The sequence below is a fragment of the Myiozetetes cayanensis genome, unplaced genomic scaffold (genome assembly GCF_022539395.1).
Source record: "Myiozetetes cayanensis isolate MyiCay16 unplaced genomic scaffold, myiCay2020 scf10, whole genome shotgun sequence".
In the NCBI taxonomy this organism is placed as follows: domain Eukaryota; kingdom Metazoa; phylum Chordata; class Aves; order Passeriformes; family Tyrannidae; genus Myiozetetes; species Myiozetetes cayanensis.
The window spans coordinates 4,003,605-4,024,874 of NW_026086605.1; the positions used below are offsets into that span (position 1 = coordinate 4,003,605).

At 41.1% G+C, this 21,270-nt stretch overlaps 1 protein-coding gene across 1 annotated transcript; it reads right to left on the reverse strand.

The window, feature by feature from the left end:
• Positions 1-57: 57 nt before the first annotated feature.
• DHX32 (DEAH-box helicase 32 (putative)) lies at positions 58-20,371 on the reverse strand. The gene is made up of 11 exons (XM_050305348.1): positions 20,102-20,371; positions 17,346-17,539; positions 15,193-15,565; positions 14,715-14,960; positions 12,426-12,525; positions 12,152-12,310; positions 4,651-4,842; positions 3,654-3,803; positions 2,394-2,584; positions 1,357-1,538; positions 58-253 (listed from the first exon to the last, which is right to left on the reverse strand). The coding sequence occupies exons 1-11, from the start codon at positions 20,369-20,371 to the stop codon at positions 58-60; spliced, it is 2,253 nt and encodes a 750-aa protein (XP_050161305.1).
• Between the last annotated feature and the right edge of the window lie 899 nt (positions 20,372-21,270).

Genomic DNA, 21,270 nt, shown 5'->3' on the forward strand with positions numbered 1-21,270 from the left:
CTTTGCATACATTGCTTTTATATGTAGTTGTCCAGTATGTGATAGCTCAGTCTGAAATCACTGAATGACACATCTCTGTTCAGTGGGAGCCTCAGTGGGAAATTCCTCGTTTTCTTTGTTGTCATTGGTGGTTTTCTGTTCCTCCTTTGGGGTTGAAACAGGTGACAGGTGATTGATCACTTCCTGCAGGATATCCTTGCTTTCACTGGGAGGAAGATTGCTAAAATAATACTGAGGTACCAGCTCAGCGAATCTGGGGAGGAAATGAGACAAAACATGATTGGTTTTCAATTGAACTCTGAAATATTTGAGTAACTCTTTCCACTCCTATGCAAAAGATGATGCATAACAGCAACAGAGTTGGTATTTCAACCCAAAATCCAACCTGTCTGTAAGAAACCAAAATTCTCTGCAAGGTGTAATAGTATTTTCTGCTTTCAGTAGACTTGCACTTAATATACTCAGTCTTCACTTGAGGTGATTGTTGTTCAGATTCTCAGTGGTGCAGATGGCTTTAAATAGTCATTTTCCTGGTTTGGAACATACTGGTTCAATAACATTATGAAAAAGGCTCTCCTGTTAACCTAGGAAATAGAAAAGGTAGGACAGGGAAATGCATATTCTTGGTGTAAAGAGATTTTTGCAGCAGGAAGATTGTAGCTTCTTGAATCCATAGGCAGTTGATACAGGGGGATTCAGCTGGCTGGGTACAGAAAATGTATTGAGGATAAGATTTGCTGGAAAATAGATTTTCAGGGAACAAAGACATTTCCAGCTGGATTAATCTAGGAGTACACTGCTCTGTTAAATCTTTGAATTTTATATCTGTATATTTTACTTTGTAAGAAATTTTTACAACTTAAAAGGTATTTTTTTCAGTTGGTGACACTTAACAGTGGCAGATATTGAGACTTCAGTTCAGTACCTGAACAGATTAGCACATGCTGGGAAATACAGAAAACTGACTTAAATCGTGTTTTGTTTTGCCCAAAAATGGTGGTAAGGGCTGAGATGACACATCTTCCCTTTTTTTTAGTAGCTCTGAGCCTTAATGCAGTCAGTGTTTTGTTGAGGGAAAATGGAGCCATCAAGCAAAGCTCCACACAGTGACAGAACAATTCTGGCAACAAAGAAATGAAATTTATCCCACATACATTCACTAGTGAATATAAAAAGTGTGAAAAGCAACAATTTCTTCATCTTACAGTGATGCCAACTCCTCTTGCTTGACTAGGTATGAAGATTATCCTTTTCTCTTACGCCTGTTTTACTGATTTATTGGTTTTTATCCCCACAAAGTGATGAGGATGTGGTAGAGGCAGGAGGGAAGAAGCAATTTCATCGTTGTGAACTTACAGGTCGGGTGATATCTCGGAGACAACTCGGATGGAATTGCCTTCTGAGATACAGAACTCGTGGAATAAAACCCACTCAGGAATCCTTCTGGAGTTGTAATAGGAGGAGAAAGGATGGAGCTGGGCCACTTGTCTGTGTGTCAACATTAAGTAGTGCCCTGAGCCATCCACATCACGAGCAATCTAAAAAAAAAAAAAAGAATGCAGGGAGTCATCCATTACTTGATGGATCAGTGTTTGCCTGTTATATTAAAACCAGAAATTAAACTTGCCTTCAGACACTTTCAACTGGAGAGGCTAAACCTCTTCCCAAATTTGTGGGGGAAGGCTGGGGGTTGGATGCCATGAAATGAGGCTTAAAGAAAATGTTGATCTGTATATTTGAAAGGAAACTCTGCAACAGATGAGGGCAGGTGAGTACAGAAGTGTCTGAACTTGGCTTTGAAGGGTCTGTGTGAAAACATAAACATATATTCTTTAACATACATACTCTTCATAGACTTTGAAATACAATGTGTGGCAGGACACCTGAAATAGTGTAGTTTGGAGGGGTCATTCTTGTGTTGAGATGGAGCACAGTGATGTGAAGGAAAGTGCATTGTGTTCCAGTGAGAATAAGTTAATCTTGTTTGTGTTTACAATTACAATTAAAGTATCTTACTAGGCTGAGGTGAAGTAAGCTGTGTATTATGTGCACCTAAATATATTCATTTCTCTGTTTCCAGGGTATTTTCACAAAAGCAGCTTCAAACAGGAAATAATGTTTAAGTGAATATTAAAGGTTAGAAGAGTTTTTTTGAGGGAAAAGAGTTCTTTGAGTGAAAGGCATATTGACAGTTTTGTTATTGCTTATTTCCTATTCTGTAACAGCTGAACTCCAGAGAAAAGGTTGGAATGGGTGGAGGTGTTTGATACACCATGGAAAAAATGGCTTTTATTCTTTTTGGTGACCAAGAGGTTTCACTAATTTAAATTCTCTGAAAGCATTCTATATGATTCAACAATGCAGCAAGATGAAACCACAGTATTTTTCCTTACATGCATGAAGTAACCAGACAGGAGAGCTTTCTTGATGTTTAGTGCATTTTGTTTGGATCCAAAGTCTGGCTGTGAAATGGGCAGTTCAATTCGCTTCATGATCTCCACCAGCTCGGCTCTGATGACTCCTGCCATCCTCAGGGCAGGACAGCTCAGGAAATAATCCCGACACCACTGCTCACTGCTGGACTCTGGGGAGGTAAAAAACAGCATTTTGGCTTGTTGATAGGTACAACCCACAGAGATCCTGCTCTGAAAGGCTCTCTGAGTGGAGCAAGAGATTAAAACCATTTTGGAGGGGAGTGGCTGTGTCAGGACTGTCAGATTCTGGTAATGAGCCACACAGATGTCTTGGGCTCGTTGATGTTCCTTGTAAAGTCAGTGGGCAGTTCCTGATGCCCTCACGTAGTTTTATAGAACTTTAGCTATTTCTTTTTGAAGAAAATCCCTTGTTTGGTCTCTTAAAAGTAACAACTTCCAAGAGAACGAGTAGCAACCCTGTTTTTCAGGCCTGGGTTCAGGCCGGGATATGGAGCTGAAATCACATCTGTAGTGCTGGTGATGGCCCTGCATCCTGGAAAAGGAGTGGATCTCCTGGACTTCCCTTCAGCATCCAGCATGACTGAATGGTTAATAATCCTGCTTTCCTGTCTGAAGGTTTTACTTGGAGTGTGCAAATTTATCCTTCCATGGTCTAAGCACTGGACCTGGGTTTAATGACCCAGAGCATGATGTCTGAGCACAGGAAAATGCTGTGAAGAGCTGCTACTACTGTGCAGTCCCCTGGCTTTTATTTGGTCTCCTGTAAATGTGAACTTTACTACTCTCCATTTTTCCCTTAGCTTTTCTTTGAGTTGACAGCTATCAAAAAATCCATCAGAATTGGTGGGCTGCTGGGGGAATCGAGGCCCTCCTGACCTGTGTTGATGTCCTTTCACATCTTAAACCTGGATTTGGGCTTTTGCAGAGGGAACCATCATTCTGGTTTGGAACAGCATCACTTCAAATGACAACCAGAATAGTGCTTGTGTGTCCATGGTGGATGGGGGCTGCTGTCCTAGGTCACTGTCAATTAGTTAATTAACTAATATCCATCAGCAATAGATACTCTCATAGGTTTCTCCCTGCCAATCAGCAATTCTGGAAGGAATCATTCAGAAAGGGTTTATGAGGTAAATGCTGACAACAGCTGACCAGATTTTTGGTTTGCCTTTTCCAGATTGCTCCCAGGGTGCTTCATTTTGGTGTGGGCACACTCACCTCGGTCTGTGGAGCTGGCACTGGCTTCCTTGAAGGCGTTGAAGATGTTGATAAGGGTAAAGTGATCTCCTGCAGGGTGGGAGAACCTTCTCCAGCAGGTCAGGGCTATCTCCTCTGTCCCAGGAGGAGGGTGTAAGAAGCAATTGGGAGCTTGGGAAAAAATCAACACATTTATGTTGGGTTTCTTCCTTCCTCAGTTTCCTTTAATGTCCAGCTGCTGAAGAGCTGAACCCACTAAGGGTTTATTTAGTAGGATTCCTCCCAGCCTCTTGTTGAGTTAATGTGTGCTGTAAACACAAAAGTAGGTGAGCAGCTTTCTCCTAGAACGCTGTCAAAAATGCCTCATAGTGGTGTGATCCAGTTTAGCCAGAGTCCCTATGGTTTATTTAATACAGAAAGAAACTAAACCTATGGCTGTAATGCCTTAATTTCCCCCTATATATGGAAATTCGTGCCTTTGGAGATGGTTGAGCTTTTTTAAAACTAAATTGTGCCTGTGCTCAATCATTTACATTTGTTACATGTACTTAAAAATTTTATCACAAGTTTAGGCCCACTGTTAAAAATCAACCCAGCTTGGGCATAAAGTTGTCTTATATTGGAGAACAATTCATGCAGCTTGATATCCTGTTCACAGAGTCTTTGCAGGTCGACAGTTCAATATTGTTTATAATCAGAACTGCTCCTAATTTGCTGCTCCAGTCTGTAACCAGTGTAGATTGATATGAGATAAGAAAGTTCATGTGGAAGGGATGTTTCTGACAAAAGGCTGGAAGCCCGTGGGCAGCTGAAGCATGGAAATGGAATTGTACTTATGGAGTCACTACTTACATTTCATTGCACCCCAAGACAAGGCTTAGACAGCCAAAGATTTTAATGTATTTGTAATGAGAAGGATGAGAATAACAAAAAAATTCGCTTTTGTGGATAGACTTGGAAAGAAAGGACGTGGATTGGGGAGGTGGCAGAGGCCAAGCAGTGAGATGATTTCTGGTACCTGTTACCATGGCTGCGATGGTCAGCATCTCGTCCACGCACTCAAACTCACACGAAGCCAGAAGGGACTTGGAAAGCTGTGGGTCCAGGGGAAATTCTGACATAATAATTCCAAATTCAGAAAGGTTCCCATCGTTATCCAGGGCTGCCAAGTAATCCAGATCTTCCAAAGCCTGCATCAGGCTTTCGGGAGCTGAGAAAGAGGACAGAGAATTCGAATTCTTGAGAATGGTTACCTAAAAATGAGCGAATTCCCGTGATAGTATTTCAGGTTTGTATTTCCTGGGTAAAAATGGTAGAAGTCAACTTCTTTTATTTGAGAATAAGTAAGAAGAAAAATTAATAGATGAATGGAAAGCTGAGAACAGTCTGGAGGAAGAAAATAAGAGGTAACACTCAGAGAGCTTCAGATAACTTGGTTGATAATTTTTATGTCAGAACAATTTTTGTCAAAAACCCAGACAAAATGCTAAATAGTTTATGGCCCCCAGACTGTGTAAAAACTCCTTCCACTATTGGCAGCCTGCAGGTGTCTTTTTGTCTGCATGTTTTTTCGTTTTAAAGAGGGGTGGTCACATTTGAGGGGTGGTGAGAGATACAGAACAGCTCTAGGAAAGAACTTTTTAAACAGAAGACAAACAGTTACAGAAATTGTAACTGTCTGATTGTTACAGGTATTTGGAGTTCTTTTGGTTGCCTTTTTTTTTATTATTAATTTTTTTTTTACATAATTTCTCATGATGTCAGAAGAAAAATGGGAACGTAGTAGGAGAATGTATCTCTAGCAGTTGATTGTGCTTTCTCACTCCACAAAATTAACTGTTCAATTTTCTCTTTTCTTACAACCTCCCCAGGTAGAAGTGAGAACAGTGAGGTGAAAAAAATAACAAGAATGTAGAAAAATGTCCTGAAAGGAGAAGATTGAGCAAATCACTACTTAAAATCAGAACTTGAGCAGGTCTGGGGGAAATCTGATGACGATGGCAGTAGGTCCCTGTAGCCAAACAAGCAGAGAGTTTCATGTGCATGATGGCTCCAGTCCTGGGGCTGGAGAGAGGGAACCTGAAGGCTGGGTAGAAGCTGTCAAGCCTACACCCCATAAAATAGTTTCTGGAGCGTGAAAGACATCGGTGGCAATTTGGGAGCTTTGAGAGTGTGAAGGTTCTTTCCTCCCAGCTCTTTTCAAGGGTAGATGTCTATCCCAGGTCCTCCTGCAATGGTCAACGTGTTTTATGAGTGCCAGGTCATTTATATCCATCACTGCCCTGTGGTCACTGCAGCAGCTCCCTCCTTATGCCCCTTTCAGGAACTGCTTGGTGTATCCTCAGTTTTATGGGTAACAAGTTAAATTCTAGTCCCCCTGAAGCTGGTGGCAAAAATTCCAGTACAGCAGGAGGACTTGGCCTCACCCCCAGCCCTGGAAGTTAACAAGTGCACTGGCAGTTTGTCAGCCTTCTGTGGGCTGCTGGCAGTTTGCATATTAATGTGAAAAAAACCCTCTAAATAAAATAACCAAGCCCCAGCCACAGCTGCCCACACAGGCAGGGGGTGTATTTGGACTTGTGTCTTCGTTAGGTGACTAGAAGTAATTTCTTGCATTTGCTGGGAGTGGGGATGTCTCTGGCAGGTCACTTCTGATCACCAGGGTTAAAAAGCAGAGCAAAGCTGTAATCAGCTGGTGGGTCCCATTTTGCCACAACACCACACCTGCAAGAGGATCTTAAAAATTTGAGTTTTCTACTTCACTGGCAGTAAACTGTTAATTTGGTGCCATCTCTCTGTAATTAACTACTTATAATCAAGAAAGGAAGAAAATGAAAGATGGGAGGCAAACAAGCAGCTGTGGCTTTTAACCTTTTTCTGTTGCTAATGTCTGAAGGGGAAAAAAAATTTCCCCTTACATGAGTTTTTATACAACTTCTCCAGTGTGTGTAAATCTGCCAGTGTTGTGACTTCACTTTAAAACACCCAGTTTTCAGACAAATTCCCTCAGGTGTCTGTAAATTCCTGTTAAAACTGTGGACCTGCTTAATTCTCAGAATTTCTCTGCCTTTACAACACGAGGGCTTTCTGTCTAGAGAGAAAATTTATTGTCAGGTGTATGGGGTTTAAGGGGATAAAAGATGAGCCCTTACAAAAGCTGAAGCATCTGAGAGGAAAATACTGAGGGATTTTAAAGAAATGAAAAGCAACAGCTGATGATGACTAAGAGTCAGTGACAGGAAATAAATATCAGTGACTGAAAATACAGGGAGAGTAAAAATGGCCATTCAGACACATGGTAATTACCAGGAAATCATGGAAAGCTAATTTCCAGAAATCAAGAAAGTAGTTTGTGCTAGGACTTACAAAATATATGGTTATATGGTAGCCAATTTCGATCCCCTGGTAGCATCAGTAATTTGCATTTTTATGCCCTAGAGTTAGTTGTCTTGAGATTTATAAGCACAAATTACTTCCCTGTCTTGCTCTGAGTGTTCTGAAAGTAGAAAAAGAAGACTCCTGGAGTTTTATTGCTCTAGAAAGGACAAGACAGTAAAGGATTAGAGCAGGTGAAGGAACAGTAAAAAATAAAAATACAGAGTAGGGCTGTCAGATATGGGGCTGCATTTTGAGGCACAAAATCAATAAAAAGTCAGTGTAAGAACAGCAAGTGCTCACTGGAGAGTTTTTTTCTGGTGTGATCCCATTTAAAATAAAAACTGGGACAAACCAAAAGTAGTGGAGATGTTTAGATACGGAAAACCCTTCTTTAAAGAAGTGTTGTGCATTGTCTTATAATGATTTCTAGCCAGCAAATGCCATTATTTTTAGGGGTTTATGCCAACTCCAGTCACTGCTGAACCACCAGACTTTGTGACTCCACAGCTGCTCTCGCAGGAGCAGAGTTAAAAAGAAGCTCTCAAGATGTGTCCTGTGCTTTCACCAAGAAACTGTCACATCCCTGGAATTTTAAGAGGTATTTGCTGATCTGATATTTTCTTTCCCTTGTCTGTGTTCTTTTGGCTGCTCGAGACTGGGTTGCTCTGGGCTTGTTTCAGGAAATCTGACCGGTTTTATATCAATACAGACCCTGCTCTTGCTCATTCTTAAGCTTAGTAAAGCAAATATATAATTAATTGTCACTGTTAGCACTGAACTCGTTTATCTGAGAGCCTCAAACTACTTAAAATTATATTCTTTGTTTCAGTTTTTTGTAACTTTGACATGAACTGTAAATGATGTCTCTAAAGATAGCTGTGATCTTCTCAGCCTCACATCCCACATGGCAGAAATTAAGTGCTCAGGGTGTGACCAGATAAATGCAAAAGTGTTATTCTTGTTGCAGAAGATTTAGGGATTTGCTCAAAGTTCACAAATAAGTGAATATTAGAGATAGGAAACTTAAATTTCATCATTTTTAATGGGATCCACAGCTCCTATGTTCCTTCTGCTACTCTATGCAAACACTGAGTAAGTAAAACATCTTTTCCTTGGTAGATCTTTTCTTTCCATGGAAATAACTTCATTATAAAGTTAGAGCTGACATGAGTGTCAGGTGAAGGGATGTTGTCTTTAAAGAGCTGATTCACTGCCTGGCAAACCTCAAGTTTTCCAGCTCCTTGTTGGGCTGAGCAACAGGAAGAACTGTTTAAGTAATTCCTGTTCTGGGGAATGCTGCTACTGGTTTTTAACGTTGCTCCTCGGATAGCAAACTGAAGATGTGCAGAAATCTAGTGCCAAGTTTTCCTCAAATCAGGCAAAGGCTTTTCTTCTCCAAGCACAGGCTTCTGTGTGCAGGTTCCATCCTGATTCCTTTTTTTCCCCTCTGACTGAGGGAGGATTTTTCATGAGTCTGCCTTGCTCAGAAGCCACCAGTTCCATAACTATTATTTTGAAATTATAGTTGGTCATTAAGCATTGCTTTTCCAAACTCATACTTTGCTGCCTTTCCACTCCCCCTTACGCTGCTTCATCACTCCGGGGAGGCTGGGCATGGTCCCTGTGATCTCTGTGGAGCAGAACTTACATGGTACATTGAGTTTCTGTCTTTGACAGTCTGTTTCTACTGAAAAAAATAAGCAAACAGTTTTCTTTCCTGGAATAATTTGAAATTATACACATTTATGCCACTTTTGTTCTTATGGATTTTCTAGAAATGTATTCTTGGTGGGGTTGTAATAGCACAGCTGTCAAATTTCATGGTCTCCGTGGCCATCAACAAATACTTTATTCTGCAAATTGTTTATGGTAATTGTGAATGAATGCAGAATCTGCAAACTGCTTCCACCTTGATTTCTTACAGAAATTTTACACAGCTTCATCTTTATACTGATTTGCACAGTTTAAATAAGGATATTCCAGTGATTTACAAAAATACATAACATTGCTGCAATCCATGGGACTGGAATTCTTTTGTCCCGTTATAAAACAAAGTAAAATCTATCTGATTAACTGACGGAAATGTAAACACATCCTCGTTGTAGTGGCACAGGAATTCCAGTAATGCACTTCGGAGCTGCAGTGCCAGATACATTTTTATATGGCTCATGAATCCTAAAAAGGGTAACAAGCTGCATTAGCTGCTCTCGATTATGGCATGAATTAAATGCAGCAGCTGTAAGCCTGACATGTTTGTTGCTTTCATAATGCAGTAATGAGTCAGAGTTAATCCAGGCTTTTATTTTTCCTCAAAGAGCAGTGGAAAAAAAAAAACAACAACTCCTCGTGCACATTGTTGCTGAGCAGAAATAAAATGTTTTACTGATGTAATTTTTGCTTCTTATCTGCTGTATGTTCTCTCCTTCATGTGCAGGAAATGGACTGTGAAGTACTTGGGATTCTTGCTATGAATTTCAGTGTACTTTTCATTAGTTTATTCACCAGTTCCTGTCCATACCTGACTCATCTCAGTGAAAACAGTATTTTGTTTAGGGGGAATTCAGCATGGATTAAACAAAAAAAACAAACACAAGCTTCCATCTGTTTCTTTGCAAAGGAAAGGTGAGAATGTGAGCTGGACAGAAAGGGTCCAGAGGAAACCCTGTTGCACATGTGGCACGTGGGAGATGTTGCAGTGTCTTTACTGCCTTTACTCCAAGGGAAATCAAGTCCAAGGAGGTGAAGAGACATGGAATAGTCAAACCCATGGCAGGGAATTGAAACTAGATGATGTTTAAGATCCCTTCCAACCTGGCCAGCAGGGGCTCTGAGGTGTGATTTTAGGGTCAGTCTATTTTATGCATTTATATATATCTATTTATATAATTCTGCTGGATTTTGTGCCTCTTTAACCACTGGAGATCAGTGTGGCATTGAGTATCTGTGGCTGGTTGGGTCTATCTCAGCACAGAATGAGAAAACTTGGGCTTTCATGAGCTGGGATCACTGACCCAAAACTCTTGGGAAGATAAAGGACCCAAATCCCATCCCTGGAAGTGTCCAAGGCCAGGTTGGACAGGGCTTGGAACAACCTGGGATGGTGAAAGGTGTCCCTGCCCATGGCATAGGGTTGGAATTGGATGATCTTTCAGGTCCCTTCCAACCCAAACCGTTCTGGGTTTTGGGTGCTTGAAAGCCTGCTGTGTGTTTTGAGCTCTGTAAGTTGGTCTAATACAATAACTGACTCCCCTCCCAAATTCCTCCCTTCAGTATCCCTGTTCCTTTCAGACAAATGTGTTTCACTGCAGGTCCTTCAGGCCGTTGTTCTGATCACCTGAGGTTTACAATCTCAGGAGGATTGTGGTGGGGAATCAGTTTAAGCACCAGTAGGAGAAAAGTTCATTGCCTGCTCCAAAGTGGAGAGAAAGCCAAAGTGTGGCCCATCCTGGGATAAATGAAGAGCTGTAGCAGACCACTAAAACTCTGGCTCAAATGTTTAATTGTGTGTGGCCTAAGATGGGAAGGAGATCAGGAAATGGTGCAGACTTTCTCATCTCCTTTCAGGGGACCCCTACAGAGTTTGTGGGATTTTTTTCCTTTGTTCAGACAGTTTGTCTGACATTCCTCACACTGTTTCAATAATGCCTAAAACTATTCAATACTCGACCTCACACTTTTGAACCAGTTAGCACAAACGTTTTCACATTTAACACCCATCCAAGTAAAGCTGATGCATTCACCAAATGCCTTCATGATTTGTACTCATCAGCACAATGCTTTTCTTCAGCTGCATTATCCCAAATACAGCCAAAACTTAAAACCCCTCCATCTGTGAAATCCTGAAATGCCTCTCTAGCCTTTCATTTTCTCTGAATGCCTTCTCCACCCTGCCTTTAAATCCCAAAATGGGAATGCTTTTCCCGGTGTAATTTTACTAATTCCTTCTACAGTTCGAGAACAACTTTCTTCATATCCAGCAAAGAAGAAACTTACATGTTTTAGTATATTTTTGTAGTAAAATATATTTAAAATTTGGGTGGAAAACAGCTGTATTCCATAAGCATTTTCCATGCAGATGTCCTAGGTTCAACACAGGAGGTGACACTCACCATAAGAACAAAATACACTCACCATAAGGACAAAATACTTTGATTCTCATCAGCCTTTGCTCAGACTGGCAATGTTTTCTCATATGTCTTTTAGGCATGTTTTTGCTAAACAGGCAAACAAGAGAAAAGTTGAATAAATTGTTCTTAAAAATCCTCCTTCCAATCTATTGCAACATCCAACAGTGGGAATTAAACTGTGTGTTACTGATTAACTGCAGTGCACAGCATGTAGAAGACAAGTGATCTTTTCAAATTCATGCGTGTCCAGGAGGAAAGGCAGGGTAATGTAAGAATTCTTTCTATTTGGACTGGAAATTTATCTGAAATAAAACCATCGTCCACCCCAAAACGATGAAATCAGTGCTATTTCCTTCACTTTAATGGGTTTCAAATCAACAGCAGGATTTGCTGGGTTTTGTGATGGGCCAGAACAGAGAAAATTCTTCTATAGAAAAAGTCCTAAATTATGAAGTCAGGGAAAAAAACCAACTTCCTTCACACACTTACCTCAAAATTCAGTGTATTCCCCATCTAGCAGTGAAAGTTTGTTTGGGTTTGTTTTATAAAGAATACTGTCCTTAAGTAACAGCTCACTGTAAATTTGAGGTGGGAGATGCTGGAGGATAAGAAGGAAGCTCATTTCCTCCACATAGATCCCCAGGTAACAGCAGTGCTTTATTTGGGTTGTAAACTTTTGATTAAAGGGATCTGTTTTATTGGATGTCTGTACAATGGGACACACATTTTCTTTGTGGGCTCCAGGAAAATAATATGAGACTTAGATGAGAAGATATTTGGAATATTGATTTTTTTTTTCCATTCTAATTCCATTCAGACACTTTGTGGTTTTTTTTTTTTTAAAGTGCAGCTCTTGAATTGGGAGCTGTTGCAGCAGGTAAGTGGTAAAAGCAGAGCAATATTATTACAAGTACTTTAATAAAGAACAATACTGTGAGTAACAGGGCAAAACTAATGTTTAAATAGCTTCAAAAATAATAATAAAAAGGTGAAATATTGGAGCATCCCCCTTACCTGGGCTGCTTATGAAGTCACAGTGTGCAAAGCCAGCAATGTCCATCCTCTTCAGGAAGAGAACCAGGCTGGTTAGGTTGGATTCCTGCACTTTGGCTGGGACATGTGCTTTCATTTCTTTGTCTGCAAATTCCTCAGGATACAAACAGAAGAGTTTTCCTAAAAGAGATTTCAGGAAAAATTACCTTTTTTTAATTTTTTTTTTCTCGCATTGCAGATTAATTCTATTAATAATTTGAGCTAATGGATGTAAATGTTGAGCTGATAATTCTACCTGATGGAGACATGCCCAGAATTTGTTTATGCATCTCTGCTTGACTTTTGCTGATAGGCTGGGTTAGAACAGAGTCTGCTCTGATTCTAGGATTGTACACCTTTAAATGAAAGAGATATTAAGCATCAGATAGGTACAAGAAGGCTACAAAGATATTAATGGTCTGTATTGAATTCTTCTCTAGGTCATTTTACAGAAAGTCTCGTAACAGTTTCATTTCTTTTTATGTCACCAGCTTGGAAATGAGAGCAGTAAGCACTGACAAAATGAGAGTTTTGCAGTAACTCCAAGTGTGCTTCAAGATAAATGTCTTTTTTTCTGAAGAAATGCACCTTACTAAAGCAGAAAATGGTGTCATCAAGAAAACCATCAAAAAAGGTATTTATTTCTTCCAATAACAGTCTAATAACATTTTGTTCCATAACTCCAGATTTTTGTCTTTACACTGAAATCTGACAATTCAGTACAGGAGACAACAGTTGTGTTAAAGATGTACAATGCCCTGTTTCATTTTTTTTTCTTAATTATGCTTTATTTTGATTAAGCTGAGGAACTGATTCACTCACTGTTCTGGCCACCAATGGTGTCCATAATCCCCACAGTGTACAAGACATAAAAGGGCTGTTGGGATAAGGCAGCTCTTTTATCATGACATCTGAAATAACTTTGCCCACTATAAGCTGCGTTTTAACTAAAAAATAAAAATACAAAAAGATAAAATATCCTTCAGTGAAAGAGGCAAATTTCTTTTCCTCCAGGCAAATTTATGATATCTCCCAGCTGTTAAGACTGGGATACATCATTATAGGTGGGATATTTTGGTTTGCACAAAACTTCCCCTGCTCCCTCAATATTCCTCTGACTTTCAGCCACACAGGTTGGATGTGTTTGAATTGCTGAGGGATGAATCTTACAGGACTAAACTTTGGCTGTTAGGACAAAATAATTGAATTAAAGGTAAAAATGGCATAACCAACAGAGGTGTTTTGGTGGCTATCAGGACTGTTGGAACTGGTTTGTTCCCATGGCTTCATATTTTAGATTCACAGAAGTCTGGAAGCACTGAACTGTACCTTGGGCTGCAGGTTATCATGGAAATGAGATTAATTTTTGCCACCCAAAAACACAGTAGTTTTAGAAATAAGTTGACCTATCATGGTCTAATTGAAAACTGCTTTTAGACTCTTCTACCTTGCACACCATAAAGGACTTTTTTTTAGCTTGGCTTGAGACTGACTTGGTTTGTAACCCTCCTATGAGAACCTTTAAAAATGACAGGTGTTTGCAATGAAAATGAAAAGCCCTGGTAGTTCACAGGCTTCTCCCTGAACTGTTTTCAGGGCTAATCAGGATTGATGACCCTGCTCCAAAATTTTAGGGACACTTGACTTCAATTTTGGTTATTCCACCTTGTATTATTATTGTATTCCACCTTGTATTATTGTTTCTTTTGACTATTACTGGAATATGTATTTTGTCTAGTAGGACATGTGGGACAGTTGCAAAGCCTGTAGTAGTGCAGCTTTCAAACTCATGTGTAATGACACGTTCCTACATAGTTACTCCTTCTTTAGTTCATCAGTTTTGTATGAATGAAAGAAATGAGATATTTTTTGCAGCTGCACTAGTCCTTCCCTGGGTGGGAAACAAGAACTGAGGACATATTTAGAATAAACTGTAGAATTTCAAAGGTTAATTAGATAAATTGCAGCATTTTGAGGGGTTTGGATGGTAACACATATCCAGAAGGAGCACAGGCAGCTTTAAAAAGGAGAGTTTCTCTGTGTGAGCATCCCTTGGTTATGGCACTACGTGGATTATTAACTCATTAAATGAGGAATGAGGTTGATCTACCAAATCAGGAAATCTGCAGGTGCCCAAGAACTGACTGTATTTTGCTTTATCTATAAGATACTGAAGAGATAGTCAGGACCGAAACTAAAGTGAGATACATGACCAGTCATTGGTTTGGTGCCCAAATGAGTGGCAGTTTCATCTGGGAGTGTTAATCTGGCTTTAAAAACTTGAAATTTGGGTTCTTACTGAGTTTAGGAAGTGATTGTGACTTCTTGCTTGGTTTTCACGTGAGCTCTCCATGAAAGTTATTCAGATTTTGTTAATTTTTACCTTAAAAATATGACAGAACCTGATTTATGACAGAAAAGAAAAATATGTGATTCCTTTAGTAACCATTTGCATCAAACTGAGCTGCACATTTCCCTTTCCCCCACCCTGGAAAAGCCCCTCTGCACAGTTCCTCTGTGACAGACCCTGCTTAACTTTACTGACCTTTCTTCTTTCAACACCGACATCGATGACAAAGGTCACGTTTTTAATCCAAATCAAAGACTCTCCAAAGCTGGTGGTGAGCAGCACTTTCCTCCTGTATTTTTTGCAGCATTTCTGTTTGTCTGGCGTTGGTCTGGGAACTGGGTCGTGTTTTGTGGGGTATAAAGGGATGGGGATGAGCTCGCCAAGGTCAGGGTTTAAATTGGGCTGCTCCTGTCTGATCATTTGATAAGCTTTCGCAATTTCCTGCAATCGAGAGAAATGCATTTTTCCTCATGAAACCATTATGTTCTTCCTCCAATTACCATATATAAAATGACCAAAGTACTCAGAAAACTCCCCACTTTACCTTAATTATCATATTTAAGAAGATACCAATACTGTAAAGGCCTGGGGCATTGGTAGTAAGATATTTATAGGCCACCTAAAAACGCAAATGCGAATAACTTCTTGATTAAACAGCTTCACAGGCCTTTACCTGCTCACACGCCAGGAAGACCACGATATCCCCCTTCTCCTTGGCATGGTGGATCTCGAGGAGCAGCCTCAGGGCGGCCCCGAAGGGGTCCGTGTGGGTGGAGCAGGAATACACGACCTCGGCGCGGTGCTTCATTTCCACCCGGATCACGGGAACGCCGCCACAGTAATCCTGCAGAGCACTGCACGAGTGGGGGGCAGTGAGGACCACCAACCTGAGCTCTGGCCTGGCCATCAGCACAGCTTTGAGAAGGCCAAGCAGCGCATCCGTCGCAAGAGTCCTTTCGTGCACATCGTCCAGGATAATGACCCCGTAATAGCTCAGCAGGGGCGCCGACATCATCTCCCTCTGCAGCATTTCGTCTGTGCAGTACCTGCAACACAGCAACAGAGCGCTCTGCAGAGCTGCTTGGAATATTCAGCCGGGGTCTTGGGGACTGCTTGGTTCTTTCTGTTCTAACAAAGAAAGATTTCCTGAGACACAGTCTCAGCTTAAATCCTGCTTTAAGTAGCTGCACACTCGGTGTGGTTCAGTGACACTCGGTGGCACTGGGGTTGAAAGGATGCTCCAGGCAAAAAAAATATACTTCTGCCCTAAAATCATAACCTATATTCCCTTTTATCTTCCAAACTATCTAAGCATATTACACACCACAAACAATTCCTGAGCTTGGAACTCACACTTTTAGATGAGGAAAAGAGGGAGCAGCACTTGAGGCAGTGCCAGAACCAAGATGAGAGATTAATTCATACCCTCACTTTTGTCCCCGTTATTCCTGCTCCTGAAAGTCTTTTTAAAGGATGTTGTTTTTTTTTGTTGTTGTGTTGCTCAGCAGGACTTTGAATTTTTGAAGCAGGTTTCGAGGTGTGAGAGGACAGGATTCATCTCCCTTTCACAGCTGGAGCAGCTGCAGGAAGTTGTGCTGCAGGATGAGGTTTACAGCGTTCTCCATGGAAAGAGAAAGGATGTGCAGAAAGGCAGAGTGGCTGAAATTGATTTTCAGGAGGGGTGAGTATCCTCTTCTCCACTGGAAATCAGTGGCTGGGAAGAAGGCTTGTGAGCTAGTTTTGTGCCTGCCATATTAAGGAACTAGAGAAAATAACTCTCCTAACTTTCTGGGAGGCTCAAAAGCTGAATCCCTCTGTTGCTGCTGTCACCTGTCTATAGTTAATACAGGAAGTGCATTTTTTATCTCTTAAAAATCCTCCTAAATACTTTTTTCTCTTGTTACTGAATGCACCCTCTTCTAGGCATGATTGTGGATGGCTTTTGAATTCCATCTCTACTTTGAGACAGATTATCCCATGTTCTCTTATGATAATGAATATTCCTGTCCTGCAACATAGAGGAGAAAAAAGTAGAGGAAAAAAAAGGAAGTCACTGAGGTGCTTAATGAAGTGTTCCCACTTAAATCTCTACTATGATTTTTAGCACCGTCAAACCCTTCACTGCTTCTTGATTAATCACAAATCTGCATTTTAAAATATTATACACAGCTGAATAAAGCAGTGTTGGGTTTCTTTGTTTTCGAGAGCTAAGAACTCCAGTGCTTCAGCTGCAAACTTTTGCACTTGCACAGAGCTGTGAGCTACACATTAATCACAGAGTCACAGAATAGGCTGAGTTGGAAGGGACCCACAAGGATCATCCAGTCCAACCCTTAGCCCTGCACAGGACCATTCCCAAGAGTCACACCCTGTGCCTGAGAGCATCATCCAAACCCTCCTGGAGCTCTGTCAGCCTTGGGGCTGTGCCCACTGCCCTGGGGAGCCTGTTCAGTGCTCAACCACCCTCTGGGGGAAGAATCTTTCCCTGAGAGATCCAACCTAACCCTGCCCTGACACAGCTCCAGCCATTCCCTGGGTGCTGTCCCTGGTCCCCACAGAGCAGAGCTCAGTCCTGCCCCTCCTCTGCCCCTGCCCAGGCAGTTGGAACTGCAGGGAGGTCTCCCCTCAGTCTCCTCTTCTCCAGCTGAACACACCAAGTGCCCTCAGTGTCCTCACACAGCTTCAAATCAAGGCCCTTCCCCATCTTCACTGCCCTCCTTTGGACACTCCCCAATGCCTTCAGATCTCCCTTGTGTTGGAGCGCCCAAAACTGCATATGCAGTATTCAAGGTGAGCCTGAAGGCCTTAAAACCCACGCTCACCGACCTCAGGATAGTTTCTGGCGTGCAGCAGCTTTCAAAGGGGATGAAATACCCCACTTCATGGCCAAGGTTGACGTCCATCTCATCAGCCACGCGCAGGGCCAGCCTCACCGCCGTCTGCCCGTGCGCCTGCGTGCACACCACCACGCCGTGCTGGTAGCGGGCAGACAGGCAGTGCTCGGCACACCACTGAGGGATCTGCAGGAAAATAAGGAAAACAAAGACAGGATTTAGTGTTTAACGTGTTTAACACAGGCTGTAATTCAAAAGCTGACAGCGTAGAACAACTAAATCAGTGGGAGCACCCGCTGCGCTGGCTCGGAAATCATCTGCGCTGATGAATGTCAGCGCTTGGGACCTCGTAAGTGTTCAGCAGCAATGAGAAGGTTTACCTGGGAATTCCTCAGCTGGACTCAGATTAGTTTGAATATATTGCAGAAGGGGCAGATTTTTGCCCCTGGGGAGGAGGTGGCACCAGCAGTGTCGTAATGAGCACCTGCTGATGGATCCAGCGTGGTTAGAGCAGTTGTTGTCAGGGGCTGCTGACAGCAGTGAACCTGTTCGTGTTATATCACACATCCATGGGAACATGTACCAGGATGAACAGGACTTCAAACTGACAAGTGCCACAGTGAATGTGTGTAATTTCAGGTGAATTACTCCACAAACAGAGATCACTGAAACTTGAACTGCTCCAGAAGCTTGCACAGCAGCTCTCTCATTTATAGATTTACATAAAATCGACACTGGAAAATATTCATGTGTTAAAGTCACGAGAAAGTACAATTGCTTTGTAAATATTATTTTAGTGAAAGTATTAGATTTCAAATCCTTTACTTAATCAACATACAAAATCAGGTGCATCAGCCATAAATAATTTATTCTGTGTAGTTATTTCTAAATTCTGTTTTTTTCTAAAAATGTTTAAAAACCAGCCAGAAATGTATTACATCTTATTAAGCTTGTTTAAGGACAATTTAAAAGCTAACACTTCTTACCAAGTAGTTTATTATTATACAAATTTTACTGTGTATAAATTACAGTCAGTAACAAGAAAGACTGCTCTCTAAAAATCATTCCAGGCACCAGGAATGCGTTGTGTGTCACTTTTATAGGAATGTAGGAATTCTGAGTGGGAAGTGTGGTGTCTCTAGTTCAATATGTGATGTCCAGCATGGAAGTCTCTGGCAGGTATGAGATGCCTTCAACAGCAATTATCCTACAGCTTTAACTGCAGGGAAGTTTTCTCCTGTCCCCAGTCATAAACAATAATATTTTGGCTTCAAACACTTGCTTGAAAATTCTCTGTTTACTGTGGCAACAGACTGAGATTGTTATACATTGTTACAGCAGAGTTTGATAGGCCTGGTTGATGTTTGTGTGCTTAGAACTGGCATCTTGGCTTCAGTGATGTCTTCTCATGAGTTCTGTAAAGTAATTTTGTGTTCTGGAAAAAAGCATTGACTCCTGGCTGAAGGGAGGGAAACCCCATTAATTCTCCCCGAGAAACAGCCCTGCTGATTTCAATCCTTCATTCCCTGAGTACTTTTATCACCTTCACTTATGCCCTGGCAGCAAATTCACTGTATTTCTTTCCTTGTGTAGCACTAATCAGAACCAAAACACACTTTCCAAGTAAGAATATGCACTGAATCCAAAACAGGCATTGCAGAGTTTACCATTTCCACTGGTGATGGACAAAAAGAAACAAAAAAAAAAGGCAAGTTTAGTCATAATTAAGGAGAAGGTAATAAAATTCCCGAAATTAACAAAAGAATGGCCAGCCAAATGTAGAAGGAATTATTTACTGTTAAAATACTAAACCTGAGGTAAGTCCTACAGTATTTTCCACTTAGCCTTGGTTGATGTGCAGATTGTGGAAATACACCTGTAATATCAGGAAGGAAAGATTTCAGCTGATACATTCTGTAATACATTTAAAAGTGTACATTTGGAAGGGTTTCATGTTGAGATGTTAAATTGGGGTATAAAAAAACCCCAGAAATGAACAGTGCACATATTGGTAGGTACAGTAATGTTTTATACAGAGTTTTTCTAAGGCTGGGTGTATATTTGGTTCTTAATTTTGTACTGCAGCAGTTCATGTGTGTGGTCTGCAGTGTTCAGAAAGGGCTGGATATTTTTAAATTTAGTATTTAATACAGAAAAGTTGCAGCTTGTGATTTTTATTAGTTGTTTATGAGTGTCAGACAATGACGATCTGAGAAGTGTTACTCTTGAGCTTGGCTTACCCTGAACCCTAAAACCACCATCAACCAAGTAAAACTGGCTTGGAACAGGCAAACACAAAGTACCAATTTTTTGTGACTATTTAAAGAAAGTTATTTAAATGTCTGATATATTTTAGATCTGTATTTGACTGCATTAATGTTTACTCACCTCCTGTATTTCACTTTCCCTCTCTGGCCTTAATACCTCAGATTACAATAGCTGGCTGCACATCTGTTTCTGCACTGAGAACTGCTAAATTCAACACAACTGCGTGTGTTGCATCTCTTCAGAACTGGGTGTTTTTATTCTGCAATACCAGACAGTTCCCAGCATAACAAATACAAGGAAAATGTAAATTTGGATATTGGTGTGCCCAATACAGGGCAACAGCTGTGTATCCTGAATCATTGCAAAATTATTTTTAATATATAATATTAGTGAAATAGTTACAGCAAAAGAAAAGTGGACAACATTAAATGTTCTAAAAATAATTAAAAAAAAAACCCCAACCAAGTTTGTTTTACTGACCTGGGAGCTCTTGCCAGTCTTAGCATCTCCTGCCACCATCACAATTTGATTATGAAGCAAACTTTCCATGAAAGTGTATTTCTCTTTCCATATTGGAAGCTCTTCTCTCTCTTTCAGAAGTTTATAATAACGGGAGGAGTAAGGCAAGCCATCAAAAGGATTAAGCTCTAAATCTTCTCCACATATGAGTATTTCCTCTTCATCACCATCGCTGCTGTCAAGTAATTCTGAAAAGCAGTGATTTTCTGGAGAAAAGGTTAAAAACTCCATTTTTCTTGCATAAATTATTCCCAGCAAAAACACATTAGTAGTAGAAAGAGTCCTTTATGTACTGATGGATCATTCTGGCTCCCTAAACCTGAGGAAATCCATTCTTCCTTGCTCCAGGATTAGAATTTCGCAGCTCTTCGGTTTAAAAGTTCAGCTCTGGGCTCTCTGGCTGCCTTTGCGGTCTGCTTGTCCCACTCCAGGTGGTTCAATAACCCTGAGAAAAGACATTTAAAAAATCATCCAAACTCTTCAAAGCCACGATGATTAAGCCAAAAGATGTTGAAGAGAAGCTGAGCAGCTTTTGCACTCCAGTAGCCTGTGAAGTCCCAGCGTGTTTGCTCTTGTCTGCTCCGACTGGGCCGGGCTGGAGAATAATTGGGAAAGAGCACGCTGAGCCTGACCTTTATCGCTCCTGCTGCCGTGAATAGGAGGCTCTGGAGCACTTATTGTGATTGCAGGGTTGTCATGTGGGAGGCTAATCCCGGCACAATGGGCTTCACCCCTGGGTGCTGCAACAACAGCGAGCGGGGAGGCGAGGGAGAGAGCCCGCCAGGAACAGCCAGTGCTCTGGGTCCGGGTTGTTTGCAGTGTTGCAGCAAGTCAGAGTGGGAAAGAGTCTTTTTATATACTCTGTGTATTAGCTCAGAGATCTTGCAAAGACTTTGACAGCTTTTAGCACAGTTAAAATACGCTTAATGTGTTAAAACAAAGCAGAGCGAGGCCAGTTCTAACCCTCCGAGGGCACCAGGAGCGGCCTTGAAAGATGGTGGAAGAAAAAACTTCCTGACGTCAAATAACTCCAACTCTTAGGGCTCAAAAGTAACAAAATGGAGTTTCCTAATCTCGACTGATCTGTACTGCAAGGCAAATATTAAATAACATTTGTTATTTTAGCTCCA

Coding starts and splice junctions, on each gene's coding strand:
- DHX32 (XM_050305348.1), bottom strand. CDS start 20,371: ATGGAGTTTTTAACCTTTTCTCCAGAAAATCACTGCTTTTCAGAATTA. Junction 12,311..12,425: donor TCTGGGCATGTCTCCATCAG/GTAGAATTATCA, acceptor AATCTCTTTTAG/GAAAACTCTTCTGTTTGTAT. Junction 4,843..12,151: donor TGACTTCATAAGCAGCCCAG/GTAAGGGGGATG, acceptor CCTCTTTCTCAG/CTCCCGAAAGCCTGATGCAG.